At 44.6% G+C, this 16,299-nt stretch overlaps 1 protein-coding gene across 2 annotated transcripts in view; it reads left to right on the top strand.

The window, feature by feature from the left end:
* Window positions 1-16,299, top strand: part of CAMK2A (calcium/calmodulin dependent protein kinase II alpha) — a 586,451-nt gene that overhangs the window by 461,026 nt on the left and 109,126 nt on the right. For both annotated transcript variants that reach the window (XM_086931308.1, XM_086931309.1), the window contains exon 7: window positions 10,187-10,289. In XM_086931308.1, coding sequence (XP_086787434.1) covers window positions 10,187-10,289 — 103 coding nt within the window. The remainder of the gene's footprint in view (window positions 1-10,186; window positions 10,290-16,299) is intronic.

Consider the following 16,299-nt stretch of genomic DNA (forward strand, 5'->3'; position numbering starts at 1 on the left):
GCTTGGCATAGAGCAGTAAGGCTAAACTAAACAGCAATGTGTAAAATATTTGTGCACATATACGCACACAGTGACACAGTGAAAACACCACAAAAGCACTACACGCCAATATTTATCTGAGTAAAACAAGACCAAAATTTAAAAAAAATCATTATAACATGTATTTGTAAAGCGCACGTCACCCATGGGCATCTTGGTATTGAATAACAGATGTGCTTATTGGTACCCAACTCAATGGTGCTCATTTTATCAACCTCGGAAGGATAAGTGGATCAGCTGGGATTAGAACCTGTGAGCATGAGGTCGAACACAGGCCCCTACAGAGGACGCATTAGTCCCCTGAGCCACCCATCGCGGCTTTAATCTGCACATACACAACTCAAGATATGATTTCTTAAATGTTAATCCAAATTGCAGTGCTCAGAAGTCTATTGCTCCCACTGGGGCTATCTGGATGCGCTTCAGTACCTTGGCGACCGTAAAAAACAAAGACGCGGGGGTCGGAAACCAAGGACACAACGTCAGAAGGCAAGACGCAGCGTTATGCAGTAGAGGTGAGGCTCTGCCGTTGCTGGTGAGGTGTCAGTTCCTTAAGGTGATGCAGGGTCATTGAACAGAGGAGGTGATAAGTTGGTTCTGGGTGTGAGGCCTTGGTTCCAGAAGGTGATGTGATGTTGAGGCGAGAATGATGTCGAGAGTGTAGAGCGTCAATTCCTTAACGTCGAAGCCGAACCGCTTGGTCCAAAGCGCTGCGTCGATCAGGAGTCACACATGGTCGGGATGGGCCACCATGGACGTCGGTGGCCCGGTGTTGAGACTGTTGCTGCCACAGTTCTTTGTTTGCACTGTGGCAAAGTCAGGGTTCCATTCAAGTTGAGGCAGTGTGATCGCACACCTGGCAGTGGTGTCCATGGCTTTGGTGCAGGCAGCGGTGATGGAAATGCACCGGTTCCAACTGACACTTGGAATTGAGGCATCAATTTTCTTGGTTGCATCACCAAATTCACCTCCAAGTGCCCAGGACTGGGTTTGTCTCCAATTGACATGTCAAGACTCGCAGAAGAGGAGCCCAGGTGCTGGTTGCAAGATGCAGGTGAAATCTTTGATGTACCCAAGTCTTCAGCAATAAGAGGCAAGCTCAATCAAGCCCTTGCAGACATTTTAGAAAGCAGAGTGCAGGGAGTAAAGTCCAGTACTCTCGCTCCCAGGCAAGAATCAGTAGGCCAACACAGCATAGAAAGCAGCAAAGTGGCAGTTACTCCTGGTTCTTCCTCCTGGCAAAATGTCTTCAGTCCAGAAGTGTTCTGAGTATATGGCATCAGAGATCCAGTACTTATACCTATTTTAGCGTTTGAAGTAGGGAGACTTCAAAGAAAGTCCTTTGCAGTGCACCAGACACTGCCCTTCCTGGCACTGGCTCCAGACACACTACAGGGAGTAAGCAGCTGTTTGTGTGGGGACAGGAACAGAACTACTCAGGTGCAAGAGTCAACTTCCCCTCCACTCTAGCTCAGGAAGACCCATCATCCTGGTGATGGGCCATCAGGATATGCAGGGCACACTTCAGCTCCCTTGGTGTGTGACTGTCTAGAGTGAATTCACAAAGCTCAACTGTCAACCCAGATGTGTATTCCAGGGACAGGTAGAGGAACAGAATTGTTAAATTAAGAAAATGCCAACTTTCTAAAGTGTTTGAAAGAAGGAGATGAGCCTGTACCTCATGTTTTTTTAAGCATTAAAGATTTCGCTTTATGGCCAAACACATTACTTTTTGTTTGTACCGGTATTTTATTTATACCTTTTTATTTTACAAATAATTTTTACTCTTCATTAATTGTTTCAGCATGAAAAAGACAAGTGTCTAGTCATATCTATATTCTGTACATAATCGTTTTACAAAACATCTTAGATGCACATAAATGATATAACATACTATACAAAATACATCACAGTCAACATTTATATGAAAAAGGAAAAAACGGAAAGAACATCCAATACATAGATACTCTCACACCAAGCCTGGTGGATAAGCTAAAATAGTCATCCTAGACTTCCTTGTAATTTCTATATCAGGAATCAGTAATTACACAGGGAAAAGTTTAGTTTTTCTGGAAGGGAGATTATTTCCTCAATTCACAGGCTGGAATTAAATTCCTCAGTGTTTTTGTCATGTGCCGACGCCTTTCGAATCCTGGGCGTTGAGTACCAGGATTCTCGTCAGGGCTTTTGAATTTTAGCAGCGTAGGTATTTTCCTGTAATGGTTGCACAACACAAAACAATTTGAATTATTTTAAGGGCTCCTTGCCTTCTCTCATTTATTTCTCCATTTTTCATTGTCTCGTTATGTTACTGATTGTACCTGAGAAGTGGTGGTTATCTTCTCATCGAGTTTTTAGCAACCGCAGAAGGAGCTACCTCTTGTTTGAAGGACTTTCTGTTAAAAAGCAGAGAAACCTGTCAAGTAAAAGAGAAAAACATTCTAGAGAGACTAGTATGTGTGTCAACATTCATGCCTGACACAAAGAAGTTCAGGCAAATTATATTGAAAAATTGGCACCTCCTTGAGAATCTTGAATAATTCAAATTGTCTTCCTATTTCCTCTTATGCTTCTCCATATTGCAATTCCCTTTTTATGTATTGATTTTAAAGATTCCTTTATGTGGATGTTTTATATGGAACAACCTTTATACTTGTTTGTATTAATGCATCTTTTCCTCTCCATCGACACAGCGACCAAAGAAAGATTATAGTGGATACTCCATTTTCTATCTATGTTTTTCATGTTTTCTAACAATAAGGTTGAAATAAAGAGAAGAAAACATATATGGAAATGTTTCCTTCTCTTTATTTCAGCCATATTTGGTCTTTGTTGTGTATGGAAAATGAATAAAGATGATTTTGAAATTATAAAAAAGGGTATGGGAGGTATGGGGTTGAGTGGAAAAGCAAGACTGCTGAGTTTTGTGCCCTGTCACCTAGTGGGCTTCCTGCCAGATGCAGGGGACCTTTCGTATCTTTATGGAATTAGTAACAAAGAAACATGCAACAAATGAAAATATAGGTTCTGATAGTAGAACTAGGAGCCAATCCTGTGAGAAAATAGTATTGAGGCAATGTCTATTAATTAACTACTCCAGTTTCCGCACCTACCACCATGTAGCTGCTCATCTATCTACAATTTTCAAATGCACATGCACCACATACAGCCCATATCACATATCTAGAGCCCTTACAGCAGAGATCTAGTGACTTCTTCATATATATGTATATATGGGGGTACGAAATTTATATGAGGTATTAGTTGTACGATAAAATGTGAATATATGGACGTCTCCTCGTGTTTTATTGTTCTTGTGATTGTCTCTTTATATGAAATGAAAAAAGTTGAACATCAGAACCGATATCATTCACTGAATCAAAATGTATAGTAATGTACACATTGTATATCTACATCATGTTTCATATTAAATGCAATTGAGCGATCAAAGAACTGACCATATATGTAATCAATTTTCATAGCACTGTATACATGGTATGTTTTCACTTTCTCATTTTTTCAATTGAGATATGCATAATATAAAAAAAAATACAAATTAAGAAATGAACAATTGATATATAAAAAAAAATAATAAAGTGAAGTTGACACAAGGAATTAATGGTTTAATCTCATAGTAATTTACCCATGGCCAGCTTTGGGTGCTATATGTAGCCCTTTAGGGAGTAATACAGGTCTAGTGAGGCATAAAAGCACATCCTAACACGTGTTTCACTCTCATTAAAGCTCTTCAGATAGGTACAGCTTTGTCCAGAAACAAGGGAGCACCCAGTATAAGTCAAAACAATACCCTTTTAGGATTTGAGTGCTGAATAAATTATGCAAAATAGTAAGCAGAGAACTCTGGGTAGATCCCAAATTTGAGTGGAGAACAGCTCCTATATAGAGCACCCTGCAACACCAGTGACACTCTGAATCTGCTCAACTAAAATGTCTAATTTTCTAGCAACGTTTTTAAGCATAGGATTAGCACAGTGCCATCGAAGCCGAGCTAGAAGAGACAAAGCCTTTTGCCATTTATAAAGCAAAACCTTTGAGCCTAGGATAAGCAAAGTGCTATCCATGCTGAACTGTAAAATGACAAAAGCTCTTTACAACTCCAGGCACAGTATTACAGCTTTGGATTGGTAAAAAACCATCCAAACCAACCTGAAATGCATACAAGCTACCCCTGGTTTGTGTTTCGCCCTCCTTAGTGCTCGTCAGAGAGGTATAAGTCAAAACATTACCCTTTCAAATTATAGGTTTAAGTTGCTTAATAAATTATGCAAAATAGGAAGCAAAGAACTCTAGGTACTTCCCAAATTTAGGTGGAGAGTAGCTCTTATAGAGCACCCACCAACACACTGAATCTGCTCACCTCAAATATCTGTTTTTCTAGCAAAGTTTTAAAGTTTTTAAATGGAAAAAAGGTTTTTTGAATATATATTACCCATAAGCAGTATATAGTAAGTTCTGGCAACAGTTATAGGTCCTGCCTTGTAAGCTATTGTCTTTGCCAATGATTTTTAATCACGCTCCACAGCTTCTGCAATGCTGTGCAGCAGGCTAGATTAAAAAACACAGAAAGCCTTTGAAAAAGTGCCTAGGTCATTTTGTAGCACAAGATTGACATTCTAGGACATGAATAGAAATCAGGCGAATGAAAGTGGCAGGGAAATCCAACTAATGATAATTAAGGGGTGGGCTTCAAGCCCCACTATGTTCTTGGTAAGTCACAATATGCCTCGCAACAGACAGTGCATGTGTTATCTACTAGGCTTGACTGATAAAGGCACAGGGGGGTTCCCTATGTTCAAATTTCATAATAAGCAGTCTTGCCGCAACAACACCTATCATCAACTTAGGTTACACAAAAATTCTGCTGCATCATTAACAGTATGCAACTGTGCCACATTAAACAACTTTTTCCTTTTTGCCAGTGTAAAAAAGAAAAAGTGTACAGATTTGCATAGAGTCCTTTTAATAAAACGGCTCTTCAAGGCACGAACCTTCACGAATGTCGTTTCAAAGTTGGATTTGACACATATGATAAATAATCAGATGTCCCTGCTTATCCTTCACTGTGGCTAGGAACTTCAACGATTTGTACGCTGAATGTGCCGTAAATCAGGCATAATGAATGCTCCCTCATTTTTTCCTTTTTCTATGCGTATTTATTACTATTTGATGGCCCGCACGAACAGATTGAATTTCAAAACATACATCATGTCTGGCACATATCCTACGCCTTCGTTTTCTTGTCACTGGATGCTTTATGGATAGTGACACTCAGCCACCCCAGTCCCTCTGAAACATTGATTGTAGTCTTATGAGCGCCTGAACAGAAGAAAGATTGATTTTCGACTGACAAATACAGAGATCGGTGTTTTCTAGCCAATGCCAAGCTGTATGACACATACATCTCTTTCACCATTTCAGCTGCTCTTGAATGTATACCTCACTCATTTTTGCCCAGTGCAAAGTAATGGGCCAGTACTTTTGTGGCAATTGAGCTCTTGCTGGGATGACCTCTCATCATAATATTGCACTTTTTGCATATGCAAGCTGCAGGGTTATCTGACGGACTGTATGCTATAAAACATCACATGAGTAATGAGCATTGTAAAAACCAACAGGTCTCCCCTATGCAAGAGCTATTGGCTTTACCAATGTGTTTTTAGCCATGTTGTACAGAAGCTTGGATGCTGTTTAGTATGACTAAAAGTTAGTGGCGTAGTGGAGAGTGGCGTGGAGGGTTGTAGAGTGGCATAAAGTGTCATATTAGAATGTCATGGAGGGGCATAGCATGGCGTGGTTATTGTTATGTTATTTCTTATATAGCGCCAGAATCGACCCCCGAAGGGGTATCTCTGCGCTTGCCTTGGGAACCCGTCCTGGCTTTTCTACAGGGCATCCCCAAGGTGAAAGCCAGGCTTCCCGCCGCGGGGGGGCCGTTGTGGAGATTAAGCAAGCTTAATGCCCAGAGTTGCAGAGTGTGAACCCATGATTAGGTCAGGCACCGAAGCGAGAATTATCGAGTCCATGGACATTTGAGCTCAAGACCCTGCCGCGTCGGGAATCGAACCCTGGTCCTGGGTCTGACCTCTGCTTCAGGGTCTGCCTGCTCTAACCAGTGAGCCACACTTCTCCACAGTGGAGTGGCATAGAGTATAGTGCACTGGAGTAGAGTGCATTGGCATACAGTGCAATGGCGTAGAGTTCAACGGCTTAGAATTCAGCAGAATACAATGCAGAATCTTAAAATGTACTGGTGCAGATTAGAGTGCTGCAGAGTATAGTGCAGTGCTGCAAAGTGCAGTGGTGCAGAGTATAGTTCAGTGACAGAATAGAGTGGCAAAGAGTGCAGTGGTACAGAGTATGGTGGCATAAAGTGCAGTGGTGTAGAGTGGTGCATACTAGAGTGGCGTAGGGTGGTGCAGAGTAGAATATTGTGCTGTAGAGTGTAGTGGCATACATTGCAGTGGTGTGGAGTGGAGTACTGCAGAGTGAAGTGGCTTAGAGTGGAGTGATGCAGGGTAGAGTGGCCTACAGTACAGTGTCATAGAGTGCATTGACAAGGAATGCAGTAGTACAGAGTAGAGTGGTGTAGAGTGCAGTATTGCAGAGCAGAGTGTTAAAGAGTCTACAGGTGTACAGTGGTATAGAGTGCAGTAGCGTAGAGTGGAGTAGTATAGATTAGAGTGTTGTAGAATGTAGTGTAGTGCCACAGAGTAGAGTTGCGTAGAGTAGGTTGGCATAGAGTAGAGTGTTGTAGAGTAGAGCAGCACAGAGTAAAGGGGTGCAGAGTAGAGTAGAGTGCAATGGCATACAGTGGGTTACAGTGGAGTGAAATTGAGTGGCTTGGAGTAGAGTGGACTGGTGTAGAGTGTATTGGCATAGATTGTTGTAGTGTATTGTGGCATAGAGCGCGGCTTCATAGAATCCATTGGCATACAATGCAGTGTCATAGAATGCAGTGGCGTAGCTTAGAGTGGTGCATAGTAGAGTGCAGTGGTGAAGTGTGGAGTGGTGCAGAGTGGAATGGTACAGAGTAGAGTGGCATAGAATGCAGTGGCGTACAATACAGAGGCTTAGAGTGCAGTGGTGCAGAGTAGAGTGGCAGAGAGTTGAGTGGCATAGAGTAAAATAGACTGGTGTAGAGTGCATTGGCATATATCCTTGTGTATAGTGGCATAGAGTGCAGCTTCATAGAATTCAGCGGCATGTAATGCAGTGTCCTAGAATGCAATGGAGTAAATTAGAGTGATGTATAGTAGAGTGCAGTGGTGAAGAGTGGAATGGTACAGAGTGGAGTCGTGCAGAGTAGAGTGGCATAAAGTGTAGTGGCATACAATGCAGTGGCGTAGAGTGCAGGGGTGCAGAGTATAGTGGTGTAGAGTAGAGTGGCATAGAGTGCAGTGGTGTAGAGAGCATTGGCATAGAGTGCAGTGGTGCAGAGTAGAGTGACATAGAATTCAGTGGGGTAGAGTGCAGTGTTGCAGTGTTGCAGAGTATAGTGCTGTAGTGTGCAGTGGTGTAGAGAGCATTGGCATTGTGGAGTTGAGTGGCATAGTGTACAGTAGACTATTGTAGAGTGCATTTGCATAGAGTGTTGCTGACCATAGTGGTGTAGAGTGCAGCAGCATAGAATTCCGCGGCGAGCAGTGAAGCATCATAGAATGCAGCGGCGTAGATTAGAGGGGTACATAGTAGAGTGGCGCAGAGTGGAGTGCAGTGGCATAGAGCTGCGTAGAGCAGATTGGCATAGAGTAGAGTGCCGAAGAGTAGAGCAGCACAGAGAAGAGTGGTGCAGAGTAGAGTAGAGTACAGTGCAATGGCATAGAGTGGGTTACAGTGAAGTGAAATTGAGTGGCTTGGAGTAGAGTGGACTGGTGTAGAGTGTATTGGCATAGATTGTTTTAGTGTATAGTGGCATAGAGCGCGGCTTCATAGAATCCATTGGCATACAATGCAGTGTCATAGAATGCAGTGGCGTAGCTTAGAGTGGTGCATAGTAGAGTGCAGTGGTGAAGTGTGGAGTGGTGCAGAGTGAAATGGTACAGAGTAGAGTGGAATAGAATGCAGTGGCGTACAATACAGAGGCTTAGAGTGCAGTGGTGCAGTGTAGAGTGGCATAGAGTAGAGTGGCATAGATTGCAGTGGTATTGAGTGCATTGGCATAGAGTGCAGTGGTGCAGAGTAGAGTGGCATAGAGTGCAGTGGTGTAGAGTGGTGCAATGTAAAGTAGCACAGAGTACAGTTGTGCAGATTAGATTACAGTGGTGTACAGTGGATTGGGATAGAGTGCAGGAGAATAGAGTGGAGTGGTACGGAGTAGGGTACATTTGCGTTGAGTGTATTGGCATAGAGAGCAGTGGTGTGGAGTGAGTGTTGCAGAGTGGCATAGAGTGGAGTGACACAGAGTGAATTTATGCTGAGGAAACTAGAGTGGCCTAGACTGGAGAGGCAAAGAGTGCAGTGGCAAAGAGTGCAGTGGCAAAGAGGGTAGTGGGGAAGAGACCAGTGGGGAAGAAGGCAGTGGTCTAGAGTAGAGTAGCATAGATTGCACTGGTATAAAGTAGAGTAGTGCATAGTAGAGTGGCGAGACGTAGAATGCATTGGCACAGAGTGCAGTGGTGTGGTGTTAAGTGGAATGGTGTAGAGTAAAGTGCAGTGGGTGGAGTGGTGCAGAGTATAGTGGAGTGGCATAGAGCAAAATATGCATGGTGTGGTAGCACACTTGCATTACAGCACATCTCCAGTTGAAATCACCATTACATTTGCACAGACATACAGTTTCCCTGATAAAAGTATACAGCACACAAACAATGTGTGGTAATGTCATCACCTAGTGTATTGATTGTTTTAAAATATTTGTTTCCACCACACTTCAGAATTACCAAAACATGTGCTTCGTTTGGCCTTTGCTAATTCTGAAATATCTGCACAGTTCATTAACAGACATTTTAAATGGTGATGTGTGCTAGAAAAGCCCTCCTCAAGCACTCCCCTGAGCTAGCATGATTGTCACATAAATCCTCTCACTTAAAAGTCAGCGATAGAAAGGTAAACACCAAGCTTCCTGGATATTTGACCTCTGTCTTTGAATGCACAGCAAATGTGACAGGATAAGAACAAGATTTAAGGTCCTGTTTACAGAAACCAAGCACTGGTGGACAAATACAGTAAATATGGTTTGGGCAAGGGAAAGGACGAACTCGAGCTGGACAGCCTAAACAAATAGAGCCAGTAAACAGAAAGCAAGGAAATGTGAATTACCAAAGCCAATGGTAAACAACAGACAGAAAGCATTCCCAGGGAGGCTTTCTGAATGACCCCAAGATGTCTTTAGCAAACCAGACAGCTGCACTGTCTGGTAGTCTTCAACTTAAAAAGGAATTTGATTGTTCAAACAGCTCCTTGTCACCATATAGGAAATATATGTTTTGCTTAACTGACACATGAACTGAATATTTCTGATCTGGCAAGAGGCTGAGGTTTGAGTGTGGCATTTTCTTGCATTGCATAACTGGTACTATTGCACATATATTGCACTCTGCACGTATGCAAACCGATTATGTGAATATTCTAACAGCTTGACATTCAAAACATGATGAATAAAACAAAGTCTAAATAAATGTTGTTTTTAAGCTGTCAATACATATTGATTATATTTGCAGTGCAGGAAATTCAGATTCCCAGAAATCTGACACAGTTTGTTTTCGCCGTGCCCACGTCGTGTTTTTGCTCTAAGCAGAAGTACAGCACCCTTACCCAGCACCCTATGAACGGAATCACGTGTTGAGACTAGTGTTGAAGGCCATAGATCAATATTTTCCTTATATACAACCAGCAAGCATCAGAACATGCCTCACTGGAGTGGCGGAAGATTGTGAGAAGTCCTGCTCCCCTCTCACTGCAAGGCAAGCCCTGCCATGGATAATGAGCAGCCAGAATCACCATACACAGCACACTCCCCTCACATATCACTCCAGTGCATCAGAGTGCAATGGCCTGCTGGACTTACCTCATCAGAGCCTTCGATTATGTCCCCTTAAATGCGTTAATGGAGGAGTGCAGTGTGTCACCGTTGAATCTGATCTACTTGTCTCTTTTTTTCCCCATTGAATCCTCTTCTTCACTGAAGCCGGAGAACCTCCTGCTGGCATCAAAACTGAAGGGGGCTGCCGTGAAGCTGGCAGACTTTGGGTTAGCCATCGAGGTGGAAGGGGAGCAGCAAGCATGGTTCGGTGAGTGGCTGCTTTGCTGCAGTATCCGTATTTATCGATGTCAGTATTTGTCAGTTGCATGAGCCAGCCTTTCTATTTCTCAAAGTTGGCAAATAGAAGAGCTTCAAAATGGGGAACCCTGAAATAAGTTTCTTGAAAATTGTCTTTATCTGCATACCAAGTACCACGAGTCCTTGCAGGAGAACAGTTCAACAGAAGGCGCAACAATTTCCAGTCGAGCTACACTGTGGAAAATGGCGACTTAAGCCTGGGCTCATCTGCAGCTTGCCATGGAGGTGGTAGACATTGAGAGGTAGTTGGCAAGTCCAGGCCATCGTCACAGCCCAACAGACCTATAACCCAACCAGAGTATCAAGCCAAGCTCGCTTCAACATAGACTGACCCTTCCTCAGCTCTACCATACTTCCTGAAGTACTGGCCTGTCAGGAAATCTTCCAATTTCTATACAGGTCACTAGTCTCATGGGGAGTAAAATTAAAGTTGGAATGATCACCTCTGATCCATTGCAGTAGCAACACCCTTGGTTTTTGGTTACATATTAGAAGCTTCTCCCAAACGAAAGGCAAGTTGGGCTTCTATACGGAGCTCACTTCTAGTGATGAGAAGAACACTGAGGTTACAGCGGGATCTTCATTGTACATCTTCCACGGTCGGAGAGACTCGGTGATGTAGCTAATCCCAGGCCCTCCTCCAGGTCTGGTGTGTCTGAGAATGCTGGACCATGCACTGCCCGGCACCAAAACTGGCAAAAAATCTAGAGTTAAGGAGGAGGTGCTGGAAGAGGACACAACTCTAGAGCTCTCTAGTGGGAGTACATGAAATGAGCGGCAGGTAAGGAACAAGACGTTGTGTACTCACAGAACTCACTCATTCTAGTACTTAAATTCTGCTCAGTCTCTAGTAATAACACTTATGAGACTCCCTCACTTGTGGGCCCAGTAACAGTAGTTTGCTGTCTCCAAATAGAGTCCAAGTTTATAGGGGAAAAGGTTAATATCAAGAGATGGCCAAGAAAGTCTTTTCGTGAAAGGATCCATAAATAAAAGTAATTAAAAACAAAACAAAAACCAGAAAAAAGGCAATGGAAGCAAGGGCTGAGTGTAAACTGTGCATCAAAGAATAAGCGCACATTACCGAAAATGCTGCCGCCTGGCAAATTCTAAAGGACTGGAATGCATTTCTCATAAGTACTATGGATTATATGCGAGGGTGGCCATCCACATGAAACTTGTACTTTAGTAAATCTTATCACGAGATCCGCACTTTCAAAATGTGTTTGCAAAAATATATGATCTTTCTACCATTCCCTCAGGAATGTCCAAAGTCCAGATCTTGCAAGTTCTGCAAGCCATTTCTGCTCAAACCAACTTTCTCACGAGAGAAACAAGCATTTGTAAAGCCAAAAGGCCTTGGCAATCCGAGAGATGTAGGCGTTTTCAATCTTATGCTTTTTAGGCGTTGGCAATGCGTTGTCAAGGCTAATGGCACATCAGCACAGCCATACGCATTAGGTGCCAGGTTAGGCCAGCCCTCCATGTGGCATTAACAGCGGAGTGTGTAATCTGCCCTTCTCTCCAAACCCACTGTCTTCACTTTTATGAAGAATGCTTGAGCTCATTAGCAACATTTGCTCTACTTAGTGATTATACTTCATGTACGAGAAAGACTGAGAGAAAGATAGATGGGTGAGGAAAGCAACATGACAGTGCATGCGCACCGTCTAAAGCTAAGACCTAAAAAGTATCCACAGGAAGTTAGGCAAGTGCTCTGGTATGAGTTAATGCATTGGCTGGCAGGTCATTGGGGTGAACGGTCGAGGGCAACCTGTAGACCACAGATTCTGGTCTTGAGGGGCCTGCACAGTGTATCAGCCTTCTGATGTTAATGAAATGAGTAACATATGGGGCGGCTCCTCCGCTAAGGTGAAGGAGCATCACCCCAAAGCTCTCAGAGCAGAAAAAAATTAAAATAAAATGATAATACCCTTGTTCTTATCATGTTATTTTTCTTTATTAATGGGTAGGGTTAGGGTGGGCAGGGCTGGTGGCACAGGAGGAGGAGTGGTGACTAAGTGCGCATGACTACTTGACCGGCTGTCTTCTCCCAGTCAAACAGTCATGCACATGTTACATGTTCCCTACCAGGCTGTAATACACACTCTGTTGAGGAACCTGCACAGGCTTTCTGTCCCGGGCTGACGCCAAACCACGGCACTCAGACCAATCACAATGCTGCATTGTAGTGTTGTGATTAGCTTAGGGGAGGGAGCCTGGGTCCCTCCTGATTCCCTGACTGCCAGGAAGCGAAGCAACAATGGCGAGACACCGGCGAGGAAAAAGTTATGTTTTTTTTTTCTTTTTTGTTCAACCACCCACCCTACCACCCACGTTCCCTGCCAGCCACCACTGGAGTAACACTTCGATTATGTGTGTGTTTCGTGTCTGGTGCGTACTCCATAAGTGGTCAGTATTATGAATTGCCTCGGTGTATTTAGAATATCTCTCATTTCACAAGTGTGCGGCTCAGACGTGCAAGCTTGCAAGTTGAACAATGTTAGTGGTGTGGCAGCAGTTTATGTGACACGAAGTATACATATAAACAGTGAGTTTAAGGGCGGGTATGAGGAATTCCTACCCTCTGTTGTTTGATGCCAACACCTAAATAAAATAAGTGAATTTATGTGAATTTTTTTGAAGCACCAACTAGACCCGCATCTTTAAAAATGATTCAAAATAATACACTTGACAAAGAAAGAATGAACAAAAAGTCATAATCACCTAAAACATGATGGGCACAGTACTAATGAACCTTTTCTTTCTGTGCATCCAGATATTATCTCAACATAATTCCATGTGCAACATTAATGAATGCATAGAGCTGAACCCAAAGGAACGTACATTCACTCCCACAAATGGTATTGGGAAAAGTAAATGTTTATTAATGGCAATAAATCTGAATTTTGGGGTGTAAAAGTTGATTACTCGTACTTAGAATACATTCAGAGAATGAATTCTGGGTTCTTGACATCAGCGTATTAGTTCTGAGTGATGCTGAGGTGGTGCTGAGTCATGCTCAGGTGGTGCTGTTGCGCTACTGCTCAGGTGGTGCTGAGTGATGCTGACTTGGTGCTTTACTGAGGTGGTGCTGCGCTGATGCTGAAGTGGTGCTGCATTGGTGATAATTGCTACTGAGGTAGGGTTGCACTGGTGAGGTGGGGCTGTGCTGGTGGTGAGGTGGGGATGCTCTGTTAGTGTAGCACTGATGTAGAGGTGGTGCTGTGCTGATGCCGAGATGGTGTTGTGCTGATGTTGAGGTGGTGCTGTGTTGGTGCTGATGTGGTGCTGCATTGATGCTGAGTTGGTGCTGCACTGGTGGTGGTGCACTGATGAGGTGGTGGTGCTGTTCTGATACTGTGATGGTGCAATGCAGATGCTGTGGTGGTGCTGAGGTGGTGCTGGGCAGATGCTAATGTGGTGCTGAGGTGGTGCTGCGCTGATGCTGAGGTGATGCTTCACTGGTGCTGAGGTGATGCTGTGTGATTCTGAGGTGGTGCTAAATGATGCTAAGGCAGTGCTGAGTGATCGCTGTTGCTTAGGTGGTGCTGAGCTGTTGCTCAGGTGGTGCTGAATGATATTGAGTTGATGCTGTACTGAGATGATGCTGCGCTGATGCTTATGTGGTGCTGCACTGGTGGTGGTGCACTGATGCACTGGTGGTGCTGTGTTGAGATTGTGGTGTGCTGATGTTGAGGTGATGCTGTGCTGGTGCTGAGGTGTTGCTGCGCTGGAGCTGAGTTGGTGTTGCAGTCGTGGTGGTGCACTGATAAAGAGGTGGTACTGTGTTTATGCGTAGATGGCGCTGTGCTGATGCTTTAGTGGTGCTGTGGTGATGCTGAGGTGGTGATGGTCTGATGCTGAGGTGGTGCTGCACTGATGCTGAGTATTGCTGCACTGGTGCTGAGTGATACTGAGATGGTGCTGAGGTGGAGGTGTGCTTGTGCTTAGGTGGTGATGATTCAGAAAAGGGGGTGGTGATGAACAGAGTGTCTGAATTAAGCAGACCACTCTTACCCAGTCCAAAGATCAGGGCTTGATCCATCACCGTTATTTATCTCACTGCACCATCCCAGCTCAGAACCTGGCTATATGCAAATCAGTCTGTCCCTGGCCCAGTGCATCATGGGAACAGGGCAGACTAAACTACCAAGCCAATTCTTCACCAGAAAGGAGACAAGCTACCGGGGACCGGTTTCTGGCATTTCAGCCGTCTTCGGCCCGGCTTGCTTGAATCCTGATGGTGCAGTGAGAAAGGGACTCATGTCTGAGTATACCCTGCCACACCTATAGTGGCCAAAAACGATTCAGAAAAGGGGGTGGTGATGAACAGAGTGTCTGAATTAAGCAGACCACTCTTACCCAGTCCAAAGATCAGGGCTTGATCCATCACCGTTATTTATCTCACTGCACCATCCCAGCTCAGAACCTGGCTATATGCAAAGCAGTCTGTCCCTGGCCCAGTGCATCATGGGAACAGGGCAGACTAAACTACCAAGCCAATTCTTCACCAGAAAGGAGACAAGCTACCGGGGACCGGTTTCTGGCATTTCAGCCGTCTTCGGCCCGGCTTGCTTGAATCCTGATGGTGCAGTGAGAAAGGGACTCATGTCTGAGTATACCCTGCCACACCTATAGTGGCCAAAAACGATTCAGAAAAGGGGGTGGTGATGAACAGAGTGTCTGAATTAAGCAGACCACTCTTACCCAGTCCAAAGATCAGGGCTTGATCCATCACCGTTATTTATCTCACTGCACCATCCCAGCTCAGAACCTGGCTATATGCAAATCAGTCTGTCCCTGGCCCAGTGCATCATGGGAACAGGGCAGACTAAACTACCAAGCCAATTCTTCACCAGAAAGGAGACAAGCTACCGGGGACCGGTTTCTGGCATTTCAGCCGTCTTCGGCCCGGCTTGCTTGAATCCTGATGGTGCAGTGAGAAAGGGACTCATGTCTGAGTATACCCTGCCACACCTATAGTGGCCAAAAACGATTCAGAAAAGGGGGTGATGATGAACAGAGTGTCTGAATTAAGCAGACCACTCTTACCCAGTCCAAAGATCAGGGCTTGATCCATCACCGTTATTTATCTCACTGCACCATCCCAGCTCAGAACCTGGCTATATGCAAATCAGTCTGTCCCTGGCCCAATGCATCATGGGAACAGGGCAGACTAAACTACCAAGCCAATTCTTCACCAGAAAGGAGACAAGCTACCGGGGACCGATTTCTGGCATTTCAGCCGTCTTCGGCCCGGCTTGCTTGAATCCTGATGGTGCAGTGAGAAAGGGACTCATGTCTGAGTATACCCTGCCACACCTATAGTGGCCAAAAACGATTCAGAAAAGGGGGTGGTGATGAACAGAGTGTCTGAATTAAGCAGACCACCCTTACCCAGTCCAAAGATCAGGGCTTGATCCATCACCGTTATTTATCTCACTGCACCATCCCAGCTCAGAACCTGGCTATATGCAAATCAGTCTGTCCCTTGCCCAGTGCATCATGGGAACAGGGCAGACTAAACTACCAAGCCAATTCTTCACCAGAAAGGAGACAAGCTACCGGGGACCGGTTTCTGGCATTTCAGCCGTCTTCGGCCCGGCTTGCTTGAATCCTGATGGTGCTTATGTGGTGGTCAGATGGTTCCGAGTCATACTGAGATGGTGCTGAGTGATGCTGAGGTGTTGAGTGATGCTTTGATGGTGCTGTGCTGATCCTGAGTTGCTGCTTAGGTGGTGCTGTGCTGAGGTGGTGCTGTGCTGAGATGGTGCTGTGCTGATGTTGAGGTAGTGCTGCAATAATGCTGAGTTGGTGCTTCAGTGGTGGTGGTGCACTGATAAGGAGGTGGTGTTGTGCTGATGCTCAGGTTGTGCTGTGATTATGCTGAGGTGGTGCTGGGGTGGTGCTTTGCTGATGCTCAGGTGGTGCTGCATTGATGCTGAGGAGGTGCTGCG

Source organism: Lissotriton vulgaris, chromosome 7, assembly GCF_964263255.1.
Source record: "Lissotriton vulgaris chromosome 7, aLisVul1.2, whole genome shotgun sequence".
Lineage (NCBI taxonomy): Eukaryota > Metazoa > Chordata > Amphibia > Caudata > Salamandridae > Lissotriton > Lissotriton vulgaris.